The sequence below is a fragment of the Myotis brandtii genome, unplaced genomic scaffold (assembly GCF_000412655.1).
Source record: "Myotis brandtii unplaced genomic scaffold, ASM41265v1 scaffold158, whole genome shotgun sequence".
Taxonomy (NCBI): domain Eukaryota; kingdom Metazoa; phylum Chordata; class Mammalia; order Chiroptera; family Vespertilionidae; genus Myotis; species Myotis brandtii.
The window spans coordinates 1,466,223-1,485,497 of NW_005355753.1; the positions used below are offsets into that span (position 1 = coordinate 1,466,223).

At 48.6% G+C, this 19,275-nt stretch overlaps 1 protein-coding gene across 7 annotated transcripts in view; it reads right to left on the reverse strand.

The window, feature by feature from the left end:
* Nucleotides 1-1,518: 1,518 nt before the first annotated feature.
* Nucleotides 1,519-19,275, reverse strand: part of TNRC6A (trinucleotide repeat containing 6A) — an 89,470-nt gene continuing 71,713 nt past the window's right edge. For 6 of the 7 annotated variants that reach the window (XM_014536257.1, XM_014536254.1, XM_014536256.1 and 3 more), the window contains 11 exons: nt 18,318-18,446; nt 17,830-17,907; nt 17,363-17,573; nt 13,492-13,623; nt 9,794-9,952; nt 9,147-9,287; nt 7,741-7,848; nt 7,047-7,268; nt 5,374-5,444; nt 4,443-4,582; nt 1,519-4,172 (listed from right to left, as the gene is read on the reverse strand). In XM_014536257.1, the coding sequence (XP_014391743.1) occupies nt 3,797-4,172; nt 4,443-4,582; nt 5,374-5,444; nt 7,047-7,268; nt 7,741-7,848; nt 9,147-9,287; nt 9,794-9,952; nt 13,492-13,623; nt 17,363-17,573; nt 17,830-17,907; nt 18,318-18,446 (1,767 nt within the window). In that variant the 3' untranslated portion in view covers nt 1,519-3,796. The remainder of the gene's footprint in view (nt 4,173-4,442; nt 4,583-5,373; nt 5,445-7,046; nt 7,269-7,740; nt 7,849-9,146; nt 9,288-9,793; nt 9,953-13,491; nt 13,624-17,362; nt 17,574-17,829; nt 17,908-18,317; nt 18,447-19,275) is intronic. The other variant, XM_014536259.1, reaches the window with a different exon arrangement.

The following is a 19,275-nucleotide window of genomic DNA, read 5'->3' on the forward strand; positions in this document are numbered from 1 at the left end:
CACCTTCTCCTCCCCTGCCGTCTCCCCTCCCCTCCCACTTTGACAGACGCCTCCACCGGGAATGGAACGCAGTTTGGGTTCTGGTTCTGTTATATAGTTCCCTTTAGTTTATGGCAAACAGCACTGATTTTCTGTACACACTCAACTTGGTCAATAAACGAAGGTGACTTTAAAAACCATGAATCAATGAAAAGCCAGGGGGTTCAGTGATGCTGTCGCGGGGGCCTGTGAGTTGGCGTCAGGCCCTGGACTGTTTAGGTCCTGTCATCACTTGAAGTCGGCCCCCTCGGGGATGGACTGTGGACACAGCTGCCCAAAGTTGAGTCCTCTCTCCCGGCAGGTCAGGGGTCTCCTTACCAGCAGGCCACCAGCCAGGACAGGGCCGTGGATCCGAGCCGTGCGCGAGCAAAGGCCCCTGGAGTTCTCTGCTCCTCGGGACGTGAGCGTCCGCACAGCTGGCCCTGTGCTGCCCCCGCTTTCTGAAGAGTCTCACTGGCTGGTTCAAACATTAGTTTTGGATGAAAACAGATGTGAGAGAGCAGAATGCAACATACTCAGCTGTAAATGCAAAGCTTAAAGTTCTGGCCCAGATCCCCCGGGAGGTTCACCCGCAGTCCCGAGCCTTGGGGCGACACAATTTGAGAAACACTGCTCTACGGTAGTTCCCAGTCCGGGCCGCTGGGGCACCCAGTTGTGAGGCGGGAACCGTGTAGGCGCACCTGGTGTGTAAGCCTAGCACCATGACTGTCCCTCCCCTCCCGCTTCCCCAGTGCCTGCTGGGAGGTCCCTGGCCGGGGCCCCGCCGCTCACATCTGAGAATGAAGGCTCCCCAGGGCAAGACCTAAACCTTGGAGAAGAGGGTAACAGTCACGTGCCAATGGTGGAGCATACAGCTGGACCTACAGCCAGTTGCTCGATAAAACCGCAGTTTGTATTCCTGTCTGGATCGAAATCTGTCCTGCTGTCAAGAACTTCACCTCCACCTTCCCTGGCTCACCCACATCTTTGGTCCACAAGTGTCAACAGGTAATAGTTTATTTCCTTCCCCTATTGAGCAACTACCATGTGTCTGACCAGGTGACCACACATCTGAGCAGGAGCTTCCTTGTCACCTGGCACAGGACCTGGAGGTCCTGCTGGGACAGAAAGACACTTGTGGCAACGGGAGCAGCAAGGAGCGGAGGCACCTGGGGGACGGGAACACAGCGGGAACGTCTGGGAGGGTGAGGCAGTGTCAGCCCCGCACATGCCCCAGCACAGCAGCAGGAGCACCTCGGGTGGCGGGAGCACCATGAGCCACCTTCGGAAATGACTGGCCGTGCTCTGGCGTACATGTGGACGGGTGGCTGGGCTCCTGCAGGCGGTCAGTGACCTGCACCAGGACCCCGGGGAATGTCAGACTCCCAGCGGGATGAAGGGGCAGGTGGGAGAGATGAAAGTGGGCTTCGGTGAAGCGCAGTGTCTTAGGGAGCAGCGCTGTATTATTGAAGGACCAAGCAAAAATCAACCACTTGCTAATTTTTTTAATCAAACACTTTATTTCCACATAACAAGCGCAAAAAACTCCCAAACACTTGAACAATACAATTAACGCAGTTATGAAGTCAATTATATACTACTCAAAGCCCCAAAGGTCAATTAGCGTGACGTCCCAAACATTTCCAGACGTGGTTTTTCAAAGCTACCTTTGGTTTTTGGAAAAACCAGTGTGGAAGTCAATACACATCGAATGCACGGAACACGGCTTACACCTGGCAAGTGGCCGCAGTGAAGCCTGGCGCTGCGAGCACAGGCCGCCGGAGCCCGCTGGAGCGGGAGGGGGCCAGTCCGGCGGCTCCTGCTTGGTAACAGAGGTCTGAGCTTAACACTAGACACTGCCGGGCAGTGAGCCTCTTGCTCCGCGTGTCTGCTGAGGCCTGCGATGGGCACGGATGGCAGGGAAGATGAGTCACAGGAGCGCTGAGCAACAGGTCCCACAGGCGCGGAGGGCAGGCGGGAGCCAGCTACTGTCTCCCATTGTTCTCACATTATTTCAGGGTGAGATTGTGGATAAGTTCAGTTAAAATGTTCCAATATTTGCTTATATTTTTAATCGGTTGCTCTATGAGAACCCTCATACATAGCAACTTGAAAACTTTCATTATAAAAAAGAGCGTACAAATAAATTCACAAAAAAGAGACAATTGATGTTGAGCAGCCAAAAAGTCATGGTTTATTATATCTGAAGAAATTTCATAATTAAACACAACCAAACTGTACATTTTACAATCACATTCTATTTGTAAACAGTTAAAAGCCACTGACTTCTTTTGCATCATAGGACACAAACAGTTAGAATCAAGGCAATGAAATGATGGCAAATTCTGTGTGTTAAAATTTTTACCCTTGTTTAGTCTCTCCTTTGACTAAGCAAGCATTATAATACCATTTGTGGGCAAAAAAGGGGGGAGGAGAGAAAGAAACTGTAAAAATGGTGTAACTCGTTAGTTTGCAACAACATTTAAAATTTCCTTTCTACAATGAACGACTCTGTAAGCCCAAAACCGTGCTTACAGGATGCATAGTTACTGATTTCGGCTTTAAGGTACAACATTAGACATAACACAGTCACGACAGCAGAAACAGAGCCACTTGATGGAATTACAAAAATGATTCCCTACTGATCATTAGCAAACCATCATCACACTAATAAAAAGACAGCATCTGAAGCAGAACGTCAAACTCCAGCTTGAAGCGTTTTTTTGTTTTTTCTTTTTTTTTTGGCAGAGAAAATTCTTTAACAGAGCAATACATAGTATCAGTGCTAAAACTTGGGGGTTTCCTTTTTTCCTATAAGAAACTACAAGGTTTTGTTTTTGTTTGACTGGGGACCCGGTTTTCCTGAGAACCATGCTCTTTGATTTAGGACAGGAATAGAAAACAAGAACATGGCCAAATGCTGCTCCTTTTCCCAGAGATAGAAAGCATCTTTTAAATCCTCCTCTTTTTTTTTTGTCTTTTAAATTTTTTTTTTTTTAATGATGGAAGAGTAAACATTTTTTTTTTCTCAAAAAACAAACAAAAAAATCTGTAAACAAGAAGGTCAACGTGAGAGCCTTCAAAAGAAAATGGAAAGCCCATTCAAAGTGCAGGGCCCCCCCGGTGCAGGCGGGCTGCAAGTCACAGCTGTGGCCACAGTTTTTCAAACTGCAGAGCGAAATTCTTTAGTTTTAGAACATGAAGAAACGGGTGCAACACTTTCATTATCGTCCTAAGTCAGCATCATAACGTGATCTCCAACTCCACGACACACAGTAAGGTAGCGGACGTCAAGGCATAGTGGAGAGCGCACACCTTAAGGACATCCTTGAGTAAACATCACACGGAACAGCTGCCCCCCCATATTGCCGATTAGACGGAGAGAACATCATTCAGTGCAAAGGTAAAAGCTCATACGTTATCAGCCCAAACAATGGTTTTGGAAAAAAAAAAAAATAAGGGTGGGGGTGTGGGAATAGGGGGAAAAAAAAAAAAAAGAACCCAAAGGCTAAACATGATGAATTCGCACAGGTGAGCTCACTACGCGGTCAGCACGTATGGCGCCAGTGGGAGTGTAACGAGAGACACCTTCACATTATAGTATTGGCCTGCATGATTCAAGTATTCAACTGATATGTTTCGGGGAAAACAAAGTGGAAAATGTGCAGAGAAGAGCTGTTCCCACAGGCGCCCCGGCTGCAGGCGGCGAGCTCAACTTAGTGCCCCTTTCCTTTGCATCTTGAGGTTGCGGTCACGGTCACGAGTCTACCTCTACCTGTCACATGGACTCTCCACCCCCACCGAGGTGGTCAACAGAAAGAAAAGCATTGATGGGGGATGGGCTGCTCATTCCTCGGGGGTCACTGCTGCTTGGAGGGCCCCACAGGCTTGTGGAATAGTGGGGGGTCCCCCAGAGGGAAGTGCCATGGAGGTCTCCACAGTTAGTCCCCGCCAGCCCAGCACCATTCCAGTGACTGAGATCAGTCCGGCTGGAGAACGGGTGGGAACAGTCGAGGGAGCCCAGCCGATTCTGGCTGGACCCGAGGGACTGCCAGCCAGGGGAAGGGGTCAGAGACTGACTTTGTGCAAAGAAACGACTGATCTCCTCTTCACTGGCAAACTCAGCGAGAATAGTAGTGTTCCCCAGCACACACCTGGGGAGGGAGACGCACACGTGAGGACCCAGCCACCGGGGGCTCCCAGGGATTCAAGTGGGGCTGGCACCAGCGTGTCTAGGACACACCAGGTACCCAGCACACCCTCCCTCCTCCCTGCATGAACACGTGCCTGCAAAACCATCCCACAGGGCCGCAGTGCCGGGGATGTTCTGGGGCCACCAGACCAGGCGCTGAGGGAGGTGTGCTCTCACCCCAAGCTCTCCAGGCGGGAGGGCTCCTGGGTGGTGCACAGAGCAGCCAACTTACATGTGCAGAGACTTCTGTGCCTTCACTACCTCTTCCTTCGAGCTGTAGCGGACCAAAGCGTTTCCGTGCGGGAGGTTCAGGTGGAATGTTATCAGGGGGCCATGCTGCATGCACAGGGTGCGCAGAGTCGAGCCGTCGATCTAGGAGACAGTGCGAGTGCCAGTTAGCTGCGCCGCGCGAGGACACCAGGGAAGCTGTCCCGGGATGGGACTCTCGTCTTCCCTCTCGCCTGAGATGTTTCACTCCTGGTGCTACTTTCCCCTGGTGAGTGCCAGTTAGCTGCGCCGCGCGGCACGAGGACACCAGGGAAACTGTCCCGGGATGGGACTCTTGTCCTCCCTCTTGCCTGAGATGTTTCACTCCTGGTGCTACTTTCCCCTGGGACTCACTGCTGTGGTGGGGTGCGGTGCCCCCTCCCCACCTCCACTAGGCCCAGAGCCATACCCCTGTGGCCTCTGGACCCCGGGACATTTCCCAGGTCCCCAATTCCTTAGCCATTGCCCTGCTGTGGCTTCCAGTCTTCTCTCCCCTGCCCTGAGGCAGGACCCATCAAGGCCCTGCTCCCTGTGGGAGAAGGGTGGGATCTAACATAAGCCTCCAAGCGGGGTGGCTCAGAAACGAAGAACATGGCCCCACTGAACAGGGCAGACCAGGGCTCTCCAAGTGCACCAAGCTCATCTGCTGGCCTGGTGAACTGCCCAGCCCTGGTCCTAGCCCACATTACTGCCCGTCTTGGGCTAAGACCAGGGAATCGGCACATTTCCCAAGGCAGAAGGGCTGCAGCAGTCCGCAGCCCGCCTGGGACCTGAAGCCGTCTCCTCTGCCAGCCCTGCCTCCGCTCAGGCCCGGCAGCCCTCTCCTCCACTTAAGAAGCCGGAGACCTCCTCTCCCAGGCCCCCGCGCGTCCGCACACCAGTGCCCGTGCCCTTACCTGAGGTGTAAGGTTTTTTAGAACAAGCCAATTTGTTATTCTCCCTGAGCTGCTCTCACCCCAGCTGGACCCTGAACAAGGAAGAAAGAGAACAAGTCAGTTTCCTGAGACTGTGGCTGGAGTGATAACTTAGGACAAGCACATCCCAGTCCCATCATTATCCGTGGGGGTCACGGGGCTCCTGGCTAGTGAGGCACAAAGAAGGCCTCCCTTTGGGATATTTTCATTTATGAAGCTAAATCTATCTCAAAAGACTACCACTTGGGGAAGGCCTCTCCAGTGTCCTCTGATGAACTGGCATGAGTGTCCCCCTCTGAGGGACACTCGAGCTGGCAATTGAGCAGACAGCCCTGTGTTTGTCTGGGTCACCACGGGAGCATGCCACTGCTTTCTGCTCTCTCCCAGCAGCAGACCTTGAAGATGTGATCAAGTCAGCCCAGTTTACAACTGCTCCCAGGTGCCTCACAGACACTCCGTACAGCTTGGGACGTAGCTCCACCCACTTCTCCCTGCACACGGCTCTTGGAACCTTCTGAGTCCAATAGGGAGCCCCAGTGCGCCCCCAGGTCTGAGCCTTATGCTGCTCCCTCTGCTTTGCTTGGCTTCCTGATCGCACTCAACTCCACCAAGCCTCCTTAGAGCAGGCTCTCAGGCATCCCCTCACTATACACCAGCCACTTACAGCAGCTGGTCCCCAGGTGGCTGTGGCCAGAAAGAACAACGTACACACAACACCCATTACATTAATTTGCATTTAGTAGCTTAAAACAGACTCAAGTATTCTTTTCATGTAATCAAAACTTCTCCCAAAGGAAACGCTGTAAGTTTTATTTCAGCCAATCACCTGTCTAAAAATCAGAAATTATTGAGATATTACCATTTTCAGCCTGGAGATGACAAAGTTTGGTACAGTCCAGGGGCAGCGCATAATGAGGTAAGAACCGGCAGACAGCTCGGAGTTCACCCCGGGGCTGTGTGCTGGGGAGCCGGGCAGTGCAGTGCTGGTCATGTGCAGGAGCAGGAGCAGGAGCCCTGTGCCCCTTTCCTGAGACAGTCTGCTTTATGCCCGCTGGCTCTGTCTGACTAGCAGCACCCGTTCCTCTCAAATGTCTCTGGTTAGCCCGGCTGGCATGACTCAGTGGTTGAGCACTGACCTATGAACCAGGAGGTCACAGTTCCATTCCCGGCGGGGGCACCTGCCTGGGTTGTGGGCTCCATCCCTAGTGGGAGTTGTGCAGGAGGCAGCCGATCAATGTTTCTATCCCTCTCCCTTCCTCTCTCTCTCTCGCTATCGATAAAAAAAAAAAAAATTAAAAAAACAAAAACCCTGCAATACATTTTATGAGTCCCTACATCAAGGCCAGGCTTTCCCGACCCTACTGTGGCGGCTTCTGCTCTGTGTGCCACATGTGGTGTGCTCTGAAGGCTGGTCAGGAGCGAGAAGTTAGCACACATTTAAGAGGAGCAAGTGAGGAACTTCTCAAAGAAAGGAGCCCCATTCCACTCACTCACCACTGTCTGCCAAGTGTTCTTAGGTGAACCGGGTGACGTGGAGACCGAGAAGAGCGTGCAGTAGGAGCCACATGCTGTTCTAGTTCTAGCCCCCTTGACAGAGGGCACTGCCCCTGTCACACCAGCCTGCGTGCTGGCCAGTGCTCGGCACCTCATCTTACCTGGGGTATACCTGGCGTCAGAATTTCCCCATCCTCCACCTACACGCAGAGGAGAATTATCCCACGTAGACAAGGGAGGCTTCTGACCAGTGAGCCCCGGAGGCGGGCGGGATGGAGCAGTGATGTTTTTAGGTGGCAAAGGGACCTTCCACAGCTCATGGGCCAGAGAGGTGTTTGTGACTGACCCCGGAGACCACGTCAATTTGGAATCGCTATTTCTGGCTACTCAAAGGGAACAAAAAGTGGGAGGGGGGAGATATTGCTTTTAGAAAAGATCAAATTTAAATAGTAACATCTACTCTCCCGCTGAAACCAAATCAAACAAAGTGAGACTCTATTAAAAACCCCTAAATCTAACCAAACTGCCCAAGAAAACAACAAGCCAAGAAAGTGCTCCTTCACCTCCAAACCCGACCCCGCAGACAGCCGATCAATGATTCTCTCTCATCATTGATGTTTCTATCTCTCCCTCTTCCTTCCTCTCTGAAATCAATAAAAATATATGAGAGAGAGAGAGAGAGAAAGAGAGAGAGAGAGAGAGGGGGAGAGAGGAAGCTAGTTTCCTGGCTGCGGCCTCACGGAAGCGGGTGTGCGGTCAACAGACAGCACTGCTCCACCAGAGTGGAGAGCTTGCCGAGAGCGTGACCTCAGCAGAGAGGGGAGAGGGCCCACTCCCCCGCCCCGCCCCGCCCACCTGAAGTGCTTTGTGCTGTACTGCTGAGGGGAACGTTGTAGTTGGAGGCACGAATGGATGACCAGGCACTAGTTGAAGGCAGCGTGGTGTTCAAGGATGAGGATGACCCTATGTGGGGGAAGAGCCCAATTAGTTATTCCCAGAGTAAGCGACATGGTGCCTTAGAATAAGCAAAAGCGCCCAGCAAAACCGCCACTTCACAGCCGTCTCGAGAAAGGACAGGCGTGCTCAGGCTCACAGACGCTGCCCAAGGCTGCACCTTCTTTCTCGCCCTCCAAACAGCATGCTGACAGCTGTCTCACTGGACAGCTCGGCCTGGTCAGGCCTTTCTCCTCCTCCACCGCGCTCCAGATTCAGTCTCCGAAACCTAGCCCATGACCATTTTCTCTAGTTTAGCTCCAGACTGACCATTATCTGATCGCTCTAACAGCTCCTGCTGGGTCTCCCACTCCAATGCAACTGCTCACCCACCTTGAATAAAGGTTGACTCTCCCACTCAAAACTTTCAGTGGTTTCTCTTGATATCAAAACTAACCCTCCCTCCTCCCCCCGACTTTCAGAATCTCCCACAGATCAGAAGCCACCATCTCTGCGAGCATGTCTCCCATGAGCCACCAGGACACGAGGATGCCTTGTGGCTGCCCCTACTCCTTCCCCTGGGAAGGCAGTGGCTCTCCCTACTTCTGCAGAGCTGTCTGCCCAACTGTGCTGGAAGGACGACTCCTCACCACTGTGATATGGCAAACACCTGCTCGCCGATGACACGTCTAATGTAAGATGCAGACTGGCATCTTTATTAAACATTGTTTAAAGGGGCAGATGGAAGGATAAATGTTATAAGAACAGAAAATACTCTCATTTCCTTCTCCTTCCTTCCGGTGCACCCACGAAATATAGTAAATATAACCACGTGCACATAGTAGGATGATTTTATTTGATAACCCATTAAAAAGTGCATCTGGACTATAGGGATCCTTAAAATTGGTATTATTTCCACTCTTTGAGAGACAAATTGCTTTTCCAGATGACAGTCTTTAATATCCAGTGTATAAATAAATAATAACAAAAACACACCTTTTACAAAAAACACCCATTTCTTAATAACCACAACAGTGTAAAGGAGGCAACAGCCTGCAGCTGCTAATACAATGACTGGAAGGCGACCAGTTGTTGGTCCTCTGTTAACGTCACATGTGTGTTTACCGTATCAAGTGAGAATGAATCCTCCTCACTTAAAGTGCCGAGGAGTCGCCTACGGGACAAGAGACCCTTCTGCTCCCACTGCCCGGTTTCCTGGGCGTCAGGGGCTGAGATGTGCTGGTGACGTTGCTGCTGAGGCCTCACACCTACTCTGAGCCACCCTTACACCATGCTGTCCAGAAACGGAAGTGTACCCGCCTACGTACCACTGTTCCTGTCCCTGAGGTGGTCAACTTCCCGCACAGTGTTAATTGAAAGATTGTTTATGACACTGCCAGGAGTGACGTAAGGGTCAGTTTCTGGGTCAATGTTTGGATAACCTTTCCATGGTTCACCAGGGCGGAATTCTGGAAATGAAAACTTTAAATTAGTTCAGGCTTAATCACCATTTTAAAATCCATTACTAAATAATGTAAAATTTTTACTCCTAAAACCTATGTAATTCGCAAGTATTCTGATTCGGTAACAAAACGAGATGAACACAGGCTGTTATTTATGAATAACTTGCAGGTTTTTACAACAGGACCCAATGCTCTGGGTTTGTATACCTCAAACAGTAACATCCTACAGTGCTCTATTACCAGGCACAAGGCCACAGCAACCGAGCAGGCGGTGCAGGCCACGGGAGCCATTCTGCCTACTCTGCGGCACAGCTGAGATGCTGCCCAGGAGGCTCCCTGGCACAGGTGAGACAGAGCCTGAGTGCCAGTGGCGGACAGTCCCACGCTCACTGCTGGAGCGTAAGGCAGTACTGGACACAGGGCAGATTCATTTGTATCCCGAGCACTCAGTCCAACAGCCAGAACTGGGCTAAACCATTACCCAGTCATGACAGAAGCTGCTGGCATCTTACCTGGTGGCCAGTTAACACTGCTAGAGCCATTGGGCGATTTGGCACGTGGCCAGCCATCTCCCACTGAGCCTGGAGGGCTGGCTGGCGAAGTACTGCTGTTCATGAAGTCATAAGGAACAAACGGAGACTCTTCCAGCCTGAAACCACTTGAAATAGCACCTATAAGGAGAAATATGACCATGAGATGGGAGCAAAATACATGACCAAGGTCCGTCCTGTGCTCTGCGGTGTGTGAAGATGCACGGCTGAGAGCTGATACCACCACGGTTCATGTCATTCCAAGAAGGGCGTGAGTGACAGACGGGGATAAGAGTACAAAATTATTGCCAAGTCATGAAGACACTTGTACTGCGGCCTAAACTAAGAACAAGCACAGTGCACCCTTTGTGGGATTCCTGCTGGGGGTGAATGAGAGGTACTGGGGGAAGAAAGAGCTGCAGTCAAGAACGTCCTGATATCATCAACAAATGACAAGTGCTGGCGAGGATGTGAAGAAAAAGGAACCCTCGTGCACTGCTGGTGGGAAAGCAGACTGGTGCAGCCACTGTGGAAAACTGTATGGAGTTTCCTCAAAAAATTAAAAATGGAACTCCCATTTGACTCAGTTTCCTACTTCTAGGAATATATCCCAAGAAATCAGAAATACCCATCAGAAAGGATATATGCACCCCTATGTTCATAGCACAATTTACAATAGCTAGGATTTGGAAACAGCCCAAGTGCCCATCAGCAGATGAGAAGATTACAAAACCGTGGTACATCTACACAATGGAATTCTACGCTGCTGTAAAAAAGAAGGAACTCCTACCATTTGCAACAGCATGGATGGACCTGGAAAGCATTATGCTAAGCGAAATAAGCCAGTCAGAGAAAGATAAATATCACATGATCTCACTCATTTGTGGAATATAATGAACAAAAATAGAGCCAGAGTCATAGAAGCATCGAACAGACCATCCAACCTAAGAGGAAAGGCAGGGGAAGAGGGGATAAGAGATCAACCAAAGGACTTGTATGCATGCATATAAGCATAACTCAGACAGTAGGGGGGTGAGGGCACGTCCTGGGGGTTGGGAGCAGCTGGGAGAGGTCAATGGGGGAAAAAGAAGACTTATGCAATACTTTAAACAATAAAGAATTTAAATTTTAAAAAAATATACTTATTTCTATCAACACCCCCTGCTCCCCCAAAAAACATCCTGAGTGGCAAAGAGCAGGAACCCAAGAATGTATAGGTAAGGAGACAGTGAAGATCTTTTCCACCAGGACATTTACATTTCTCCCCTAGACTCCACCCCTGGGGACTACATGGCACTGGTAAAGGCATCTGTTACGAGTGTGAAATCCCATCAAAGCACAGCTACCATTTAGGAATGACCCTCTGTGTTGAGATCTATCCTCCATGCCCATCCCTGAGCTCATTTTAGAATGAGTAATGCTTTACACAGTGGCAAACAGCGTTTTCTCATTAGGACAGGCCAGTTGCTGGACACAGAAAGCCGAGTGAGATAGAGTCCTTGCCCTTAATGACAGTGGATTCTCACAAAGAGGTGACCAAGTGAACAGCGATGGAAGGACAGAGCATAAGGCGAGGAAGGGCTGAGCCCTCATGCAAAAGGTTGGGGTGGGATTCTAGGTGCAGGTGCAGCCTATAAGGACCTGAGGAGAGGAACGGAGCAGCAGTCTGAGAACTGAAAGACCATTTTGTGAGCAACATGGAGGATGGGGCCTGATCTCGAAGGGAGGGATGCTGAGGCTGCTGTTCTAAACGTCTGGAATCGAAGGTGGCCCAGGCCTCACTGCTGTAGACCAGCCGTCCTGGAAGGCACGAGGGGTAGCATGCTCACGCAGGACTTTGTCGGACACAGCAAGGAGGACCTCGCCTTGAAGCGTTTTAAGAGAAGTGAGACTGGGACTATGTTCCGGGTCCCTGGAAGGCAGGTGTGCAGGGAAGTGGGCTGACGTCGGGAGACAGTGGAAGGGGCACTCGTCACAGGTGGACTGGATGTGGCGGTGGGAGCAAGGAAGAACTCAAGAATATCTCCCGGACCCAAACGGCGGTCGACTGCTGAAGGAAGGAAGGAGGAATGAAGCACTTGGGCATGCTGCAACACGAGTGAGCCTGGCAAGCACTGTGCTAAGCCAAAATGCTACTCACAAAGACCAGACAGCACCTGCTACCACTCACAGCAAGTGTGCAGCAGAGACGAGTGTACGCGCACAGGATGAGCTTTTGCTAATGGCGAGGAGAGATGGACAAGTGGAGGCGGGAAGAGTGACACCTGAGAGGCTCTTCTGGGGTCAAGAAAACGTTCAGAAAAGGATTGTGGTGATGCATGCAGTACTGAGAATGCACTGAAAGCCACTGAATCGTACACTTTGGAAAACGTTGTAGATATGTAAATTATCTCAATGGACATGGACTACAAAGCGAACATCTCTAAGTTTCCAGCTTCAATCACTTGATGGGAGGACGCACAAGTTACTGCAATGGGAGGGCAAGGTGAGAAAGGAGGGCCAGGACCTGGCCACGAGCCTTGTTTCCGTAGGTGGGAGGAGCTCTGGTTCATGGACTTGAGCTGCTCTAGCTGGAGCTTCTGGTGAAACACAGGTTCCCCTGGAGGCAGGTCACAGCCTCCAAATTCCTGTGCCAGTCACTGAGGGCGGCAGAGCAGGACCTCACCAGGCCCTCATGCCACTCGCCAGGGCATGACCTGCCCCTGACCTGATGTGGTCATTCCACCAATTCTCTTCCCTTCTTTTCTGGCTTCCTCTTCTAGCTAATTCTATTTTTTTGGGGGGGGGGGGGGAGTGTTAATCCTCACTCGAGGGTATTTTTTTCCATTGCTTTTCAGTCAGAGTGGAAGGGACGGAGGGGAGAGGAGGGAGGGGGGGGGAGAGAGGGAGAGATACACTGATTGGTCACTTCCTGCACAAGCCCCCATAGGGGTGGGGAGTGAACCCTCAACCCTTTGGTGCGTGGGCCGGCGCTCTAACCACTGAACACACCGGTCAGGGCTCATGTGCCACACACACTCTTTACTGTTCTCTCTCATTCAGCTGGTGAACTTGCAGACTCTGCCCGTGATGAGTCTCTCTAAAGCCATACCCATCACTGTCATTCCCTGTTCAATCCTCCAGTGGGTTCTGACTTTTTCACTTGCTTACATACTCAACTGTGTATGTACATATGTACCTATACATCCCAGGAACAGTCCTGGGAAAGCAGAAGGTAGTCTATTAACTAGTGGCTAGATGAATGGATATTAAATAAGATGAAAATATTTAAAAACTGTAATTAACTGGTGAAAAGAATACTGAATCTATGTGATTTACACATAACAAAATATATAAAGAAAATGTGTCAATATATAAGAAAATGCTAGAAATCAAATTATGGTGGAAGTGTTTAATATCCTACATTACATTAAATTGTGTAAATGTTAACAAGTAGAACATTAGAACAATAAAATCAATTGCAAAAAACTAAAAGACCATCAAAAAGGAAATAATTTTTTTTTAAAAAATGTATAATCTGATTTCTATTTTGTGTAACAACATTATAAAGGTTAATTTTGCTTTTTTAATTTCAACTAAGATTTATTAATAAAGTACTTTTAAAAATATGTATTTAAAATAAAGGCCTAAAGTTAATATTCCACAGTTGTTGTTTTTTAAGGTAAGAATATATTTTATACCATGTTTGCTGGAGTTTTGATCCAAAGATGTGTTCACAGAAATGCTGTCCACTGTAGTCCACTTCCTTAGTCTTGACTGTGGCTCTTTAATACTGTTCATATCCATATTTACATTCAAGTTTGAGTTCAAGCCTTAAAAATAAAATAACAATTAAAAAATTTATAAAATATAGCATGTTCCTCTTCGTGTACAACTTGCACTTCCTAGAAAAACTAAGTAATGTTTTCAATCTTGCCTGAATTCCTTAATAGAGATAATCCTGCAAATGTGGCACAGCCAATAATTACAAAGGCCGGGCAGGTGGAACCGACACTCTGTCCCTGGCCAATGTCATGCAGACACAGTGTGGGGAGAAAGAGCCACAGTGAGGTTACCAGAGGGCACAACGCAGAACTCCTACGTAGTTATTCTGATACTCAATAATACGTTTTCAAACCATAAAACTGTTACTACTATAAAACCGCATTATCTGTGGGAAACTATTTCTCCACATAATTTTGATTATTTTTAAACTAGAGGCCCGGTGCACAACATTCATACACTCAGGGGGAGGGGAGGTCCCTCAGCCTGGCCTGTGCCCTTTAGCAGTCCGGAAGCCCTTGGGGGATGTCCTAAGCGGCAGTCGGACATCCTTAGCTCTGGCGCGGAGGCGGGAGAGGCTCCCACCACTGTCGCTGCGCTCGCCAGCCATGAGACCGGCTTCTGGCTGAGCGGTGCTCCCCCTGTGGGAGTGCACTGACCACCAGGAGGCAGCTCCTGCATTGAGCGTCTGCCCCCTGGTGGTCAGTGCATGTCATAGTGACTGGTCATTCCACCGTTCAGTTGATTTGCATGTTACCCTTTTATTATATAGGATTCCTTGGCAGAATAAGAAAAAAAAATTTAAAGAGGCCAAATATTAAAGTTTATAAGCCTATCTCTAATAAGATATCTCTCTTTAGCTACTTTCCAAGAGTACCATGCATAAAATATTATATATGATCACTTTCAGTTGCTATCTTTTGCTTGCAAACTGAATAATTTTCAACTCGCTGGCCAGTCAAAGAAGATTGTCAGGGCACATGCCCGGGTTGCGGGGTCAATCCCCAGTGTGGGGTGTGCAGGAGGGGTCAATCAGTGATTCTCATCACTGACATTTTTATCTCGCTCCCTTCCTCTCTGAAATCAATAAAAATATATTTAACTATATAAAAGGCTAATATGCAAAGTGTCCCCGAGGGGGAGTTTGACCGGGAGTTCGATCGCTTGTGACGTGCGTGGACCACCAGGGGGTGGCACAGAGCGAAGGCAGGCCCTGGCTGGCAGCTGGAAGGCCCCGATTGGCCCTGATTGCCGGCCAGGCCTAGGGACCCTACCTGTGCATGTATTTTGTGCACCGGGCCTCTAGTATTTAAATAAACAAACAAACAAACAAAAGAACTGTCGTGCTCTAACAACTGCACCTCAGGGCCAGACCCGCATACTCTAAGGTGCAATTTACTCCAACTCTGACAATGACATCTCAGGATTAGTCTCATGGAACAAGGATGGAAATGTCTATCTTTAGTACTGTGGTCAGAAAATGGACCCATTCCTCCAATGTTTCTTAAAATGTGATCTGGGGACAGTCAACATCAGAATCCTCTGAGATACTTATTAAAAATGAAGTCAGATCTTTAACACATATCCAGCTGGTTATCCTAAAGTTTTAAAAACAAACAGTTTTAAATACTTTGGTTTCATGACAGTTCACAGGATATTAGATCAGCTAGACTTAAGAACTTTAACACGAATTCTCTAATATCATATCTATTTTTGAAAAGAGAAATTACAGTTGTTATTCTCTGGACCCATCAATTAGACCCAAGAGTGGCAAATTCTTTTTTTTTTTTTAAATATATTTTATTGAATTTTTACAGAGAGGAAGGGAGAGGGATAGAGAGTTAGAAACATTGATGAGAGAGAAACATCGATCAGCTGCCTCCTGCACACTCCCTACTGGGGTTGTGCCCACAACCAAGGTACATGCCCTTGACCAGAATCGAACCTGGGACCCTTGAGTCCACAGGCTGACGCTCTATCCACTGAGCCAAACCGGTTAGGGCGGCAAATTCTTTAATGGTTCAGAGAGTAAACATCTTAGGCTCTGGGGCCACAAGGTCTGTTTCTATAAGACTGTTTTTACAGCACAAAAGCTACAGAAAATATGTTAATGAAAGAACAGGGCTATGTTCCAATAAAACTTTATTTACAAAATCAGGCAGCTGGCCAAATCTGGGCAACAGGCTCCAGTTTTTCATGACTGATTTAGAGAACCATCCTGGTGTTTGCATAGGCTAAGCAGACTTTTTTAATCAGGAAAAAGTATCTCTTGCTGTGAAGCCAGCCTGGACAGGAAATCCATATACAGTGGAACCTTGTTTCTGGAACTTACTTTGTTCCGGAAGGCTGTTGGAAAACCGAATCATTTTTTCCCATTATAAATAATGTAAATTGAATTAATCCATTCCAGATCCCCAAATAACCGTTTTAACCTTTCTTATGTACTGTACATGTCTATTGTACTGTTTAATCTATAAACACTTTAAAAACAAAAAGGACATGAAATGTAAATGAATATTTAACAAAAAAATGTACAGTAAAAAAAATGAAAATTTAACAAAAGCAACAAAACATAAAAATATTCACAGCACAATATCCTGAGATGTTAACAGTGGTAACCTGACTCATATTTGTGCATTCTCTCCTTTGTCACCTGAGAGATGTGTGACTGATCATACAGGCATCAGCATGAAAGGGCTGTCCGGTTGAGAAGCGAATTGTTCAAGATGGGAGATGTTTGAGAAACAAGATTCCACTGTACAGTGACCTCCTCACTGGCCCAATGTATATGACCAGCATGCAGCCACACAGTGCATCTCTTCCCTTTGCTGAGACCCAAACCTCTCAATGTCCGTGGCACTCTTTTACTACTCCCACATACACTGTTGTTTCTGGGATCGCCTGGTCACCACGTGCAGTGGTCACTGACAAGGAAACCACAGCTGGGAATGTAGAGACAGTGAACAGTTCCCAGGACTCAAAGTGCTACGTAGGCCCCCGCTGAGAGCCCATGGCAATACCAGGGAGAGCCAATCCTGCGTCAGCTCAGCAAGAGCGAAGGAGCAGCCGGAGCAGGCCCCACCCTTGCCCACAGCCCAGAAGGTGCAAGGAAACAAACTATCTTCACCACAGCTGGACCAGCAGGGTGAGCAACCAACAAAGCTGCGTTACAAGAAACCATTGTCAGGGCAGAGACATAAAAGGGAAAATGACCAGGATGGGATCAAACAAGGGTCAAAATAGAATCGAAGGCATAAGGAGAAAAGGGACCTAAGGCAGGGGAACAGGTACAAGCCTGACATTTCCAGCGGGAGTACAAGTCTGGAGACATAGTGAGAAAGGGAAGGGAAAGCTACAGGAAATGTGACAAAGGCAACCCCCATTTCCTACAGTTACCCCAGTAATCATGTATAAATATCTAGACAATAGTCAACTTTCTAGCTTCTGAAAACTACAATGCTACTGGTTCTCAGCTGTTTTGCCAAAGCAGCACTGCTCAGTATCTATCTCTCTGGCCCTTCCCACTTCCCTTCATATCCTACAATTAAATACCTGAGGGTCTTAAGAGAAATATTATCTTTATTCTAACCCATTCAAATATGAATGTGGTGTTTTTGAAACAGTGTGGTTTTCTTGAAGAGAGAGCATGAAGCATGTTCCCTGAAGCATGAAGGCTACACCCACAAAAGGGAACAGCTAATGGATCAGCGTTGTCTTCACGAGGGAAACGCCCTGCCAGGTCGGGGATTTCCACGCACCAGCTAACCGTGTGGCCAAGGAGAAACCCACCTATAGGGAAGTTGCTGAAAGCATTTACTGGAGATGGCCCTTTTTGCAGCTCAGGTGTAGTGTGAGGCAGGACATTTTCAAGGAAAGATTTCATGGCTGGCTGATGGAGTGACTGCTGCTGAGATGGCGGCGTCTGCTGCTTCACCAACAGGTTTGGGTCAAGTTGGCGGGACTGTTGCATCATCTGCTGCTGCACACTAAGAGGTCGACCCTTAAAATGACAAAACAATTGGGAAAAACTGTGAAGTCTTTCCAGATACCCACATATTCCCCTTCATTTTTTCATCCACTTCCCTCTCCTCAGAAGGTGCACAGTCACCCTGTACCAGCTGGTATAACTCTGGGCAAACAGAGGACTTAGTGAACAACCGGCTGCATTACGTTTTCAGGAAGGCCTTGTGAGTCTCGTTACAATGGAAGTGATGTGAGGGGCGGGTCAGCACAGCGAGGGGAAGACTTGGACCTACCTGCTGGTCTTGCTGCTGCCGGTTCCCAGAAGGCACGCTTCTCTGACTCTGCGTCCTTTGCTGCTGTGCTAAAAATCGCTGCGGGGAAGAGTGCAGACTGTCAGTGCCACGCCATCACAGATCAAGCTTCAGTGACTGTGGCACGTGGACCTGCAGAGGCACGGCTTCATCTGATCGGTGCCAACAAGTCCTGCCTAATCGAACACAATCTCTTCCTGGACTCTGGCCTCCAGCAGATCTGTTCAATCTAAACTTCTACTTCATCAGAAAAATTCTTCCTCATCACTCTACCCCCAGCGCCACCCCCGACTCGGCTGGGCTTGCTCTCATAGCATCATGCCCACTGGGCTCACCATCTCCTTCACGGACACACTGGAAGCTCCATGAGAATCATGGCTGCTGGTATGCCCCCTGCACCACCTCCTGCAGTCTAGCCCACAGGGGACACACTGAATGCACACCGCGGGACAGGCCAGCACTCCACGCACCTGTAACTGGGAGATCTGAGAAAGCTGGTTGAGTTGGGAGAGCTGGTTCAGCATGGCTACCTGTTGAGGGCCAAAGAGCGGATTCAGGCCACCGTTGTTTGGTGCATACTTCAGCAATGAAACTGGAACCTGAGGATCACAATGGTAAGTTAATAATGGGGTAAAATAATGCAAACTAGCTACAGGTACAATGTATTTTAAATTATCAACATAGCAATTAAATGCATGGACTATTGTTTTGGGGAGCATGTTATGTACCTTCTGTTTTCTCTGCTTTACTAATTTACTATTCGCATATACTTTCATGAATTAAGTAAAAAATGAGAGATGAATTTTAAATCAGTAAATGTACTTTGCTATTGTCCCCCTTCAGAAGTTTTATGAAATATAATGATAAATTTTAAATTACCTTTGACTCATTTTCTTCACCCTCCCTACATTCTTTGAATTAGCTGCATTTCAAAGATGTCAATAAAAAGTATTATCACTGCCCAGCCAACATGGCTCTGTGGTTGAGTGTCGACCCATGAACAGGTCAAGGTTTGATTTCCAGTCAGGGCACATGCCCAGGTTGCAGCTCAATCCCCAGTGTGGGGCACGCTGGAGGCAGCTGACCGATGTTTCTCTCTCATTAATGTTTCTCTCTCAAATCAGTAAAATATACATATTTAAAAAAATGTATGATGATCAACCATTCACCTAACCCTATATAGTAAAAGTGTAATATGCAAATCGACCGGACAGCTTACCAGCGAAACGACCACCCGGGACCACGCTGACACCCACTGGTGCCAGGCCAGCCACGGCAGGTGTGATGCAATTGGTTGGGGGCCCGGCCATTGCCCCATGATCGCCCAGAAGAGGGAGGCCCAGGCCACTGGCTGGCATAGCAATCAATTGGGGGGCTCTATGATTGCCCCAAAGAGGGAGGCCTAGGCTGCGGTGGGTGGGTGGGGCC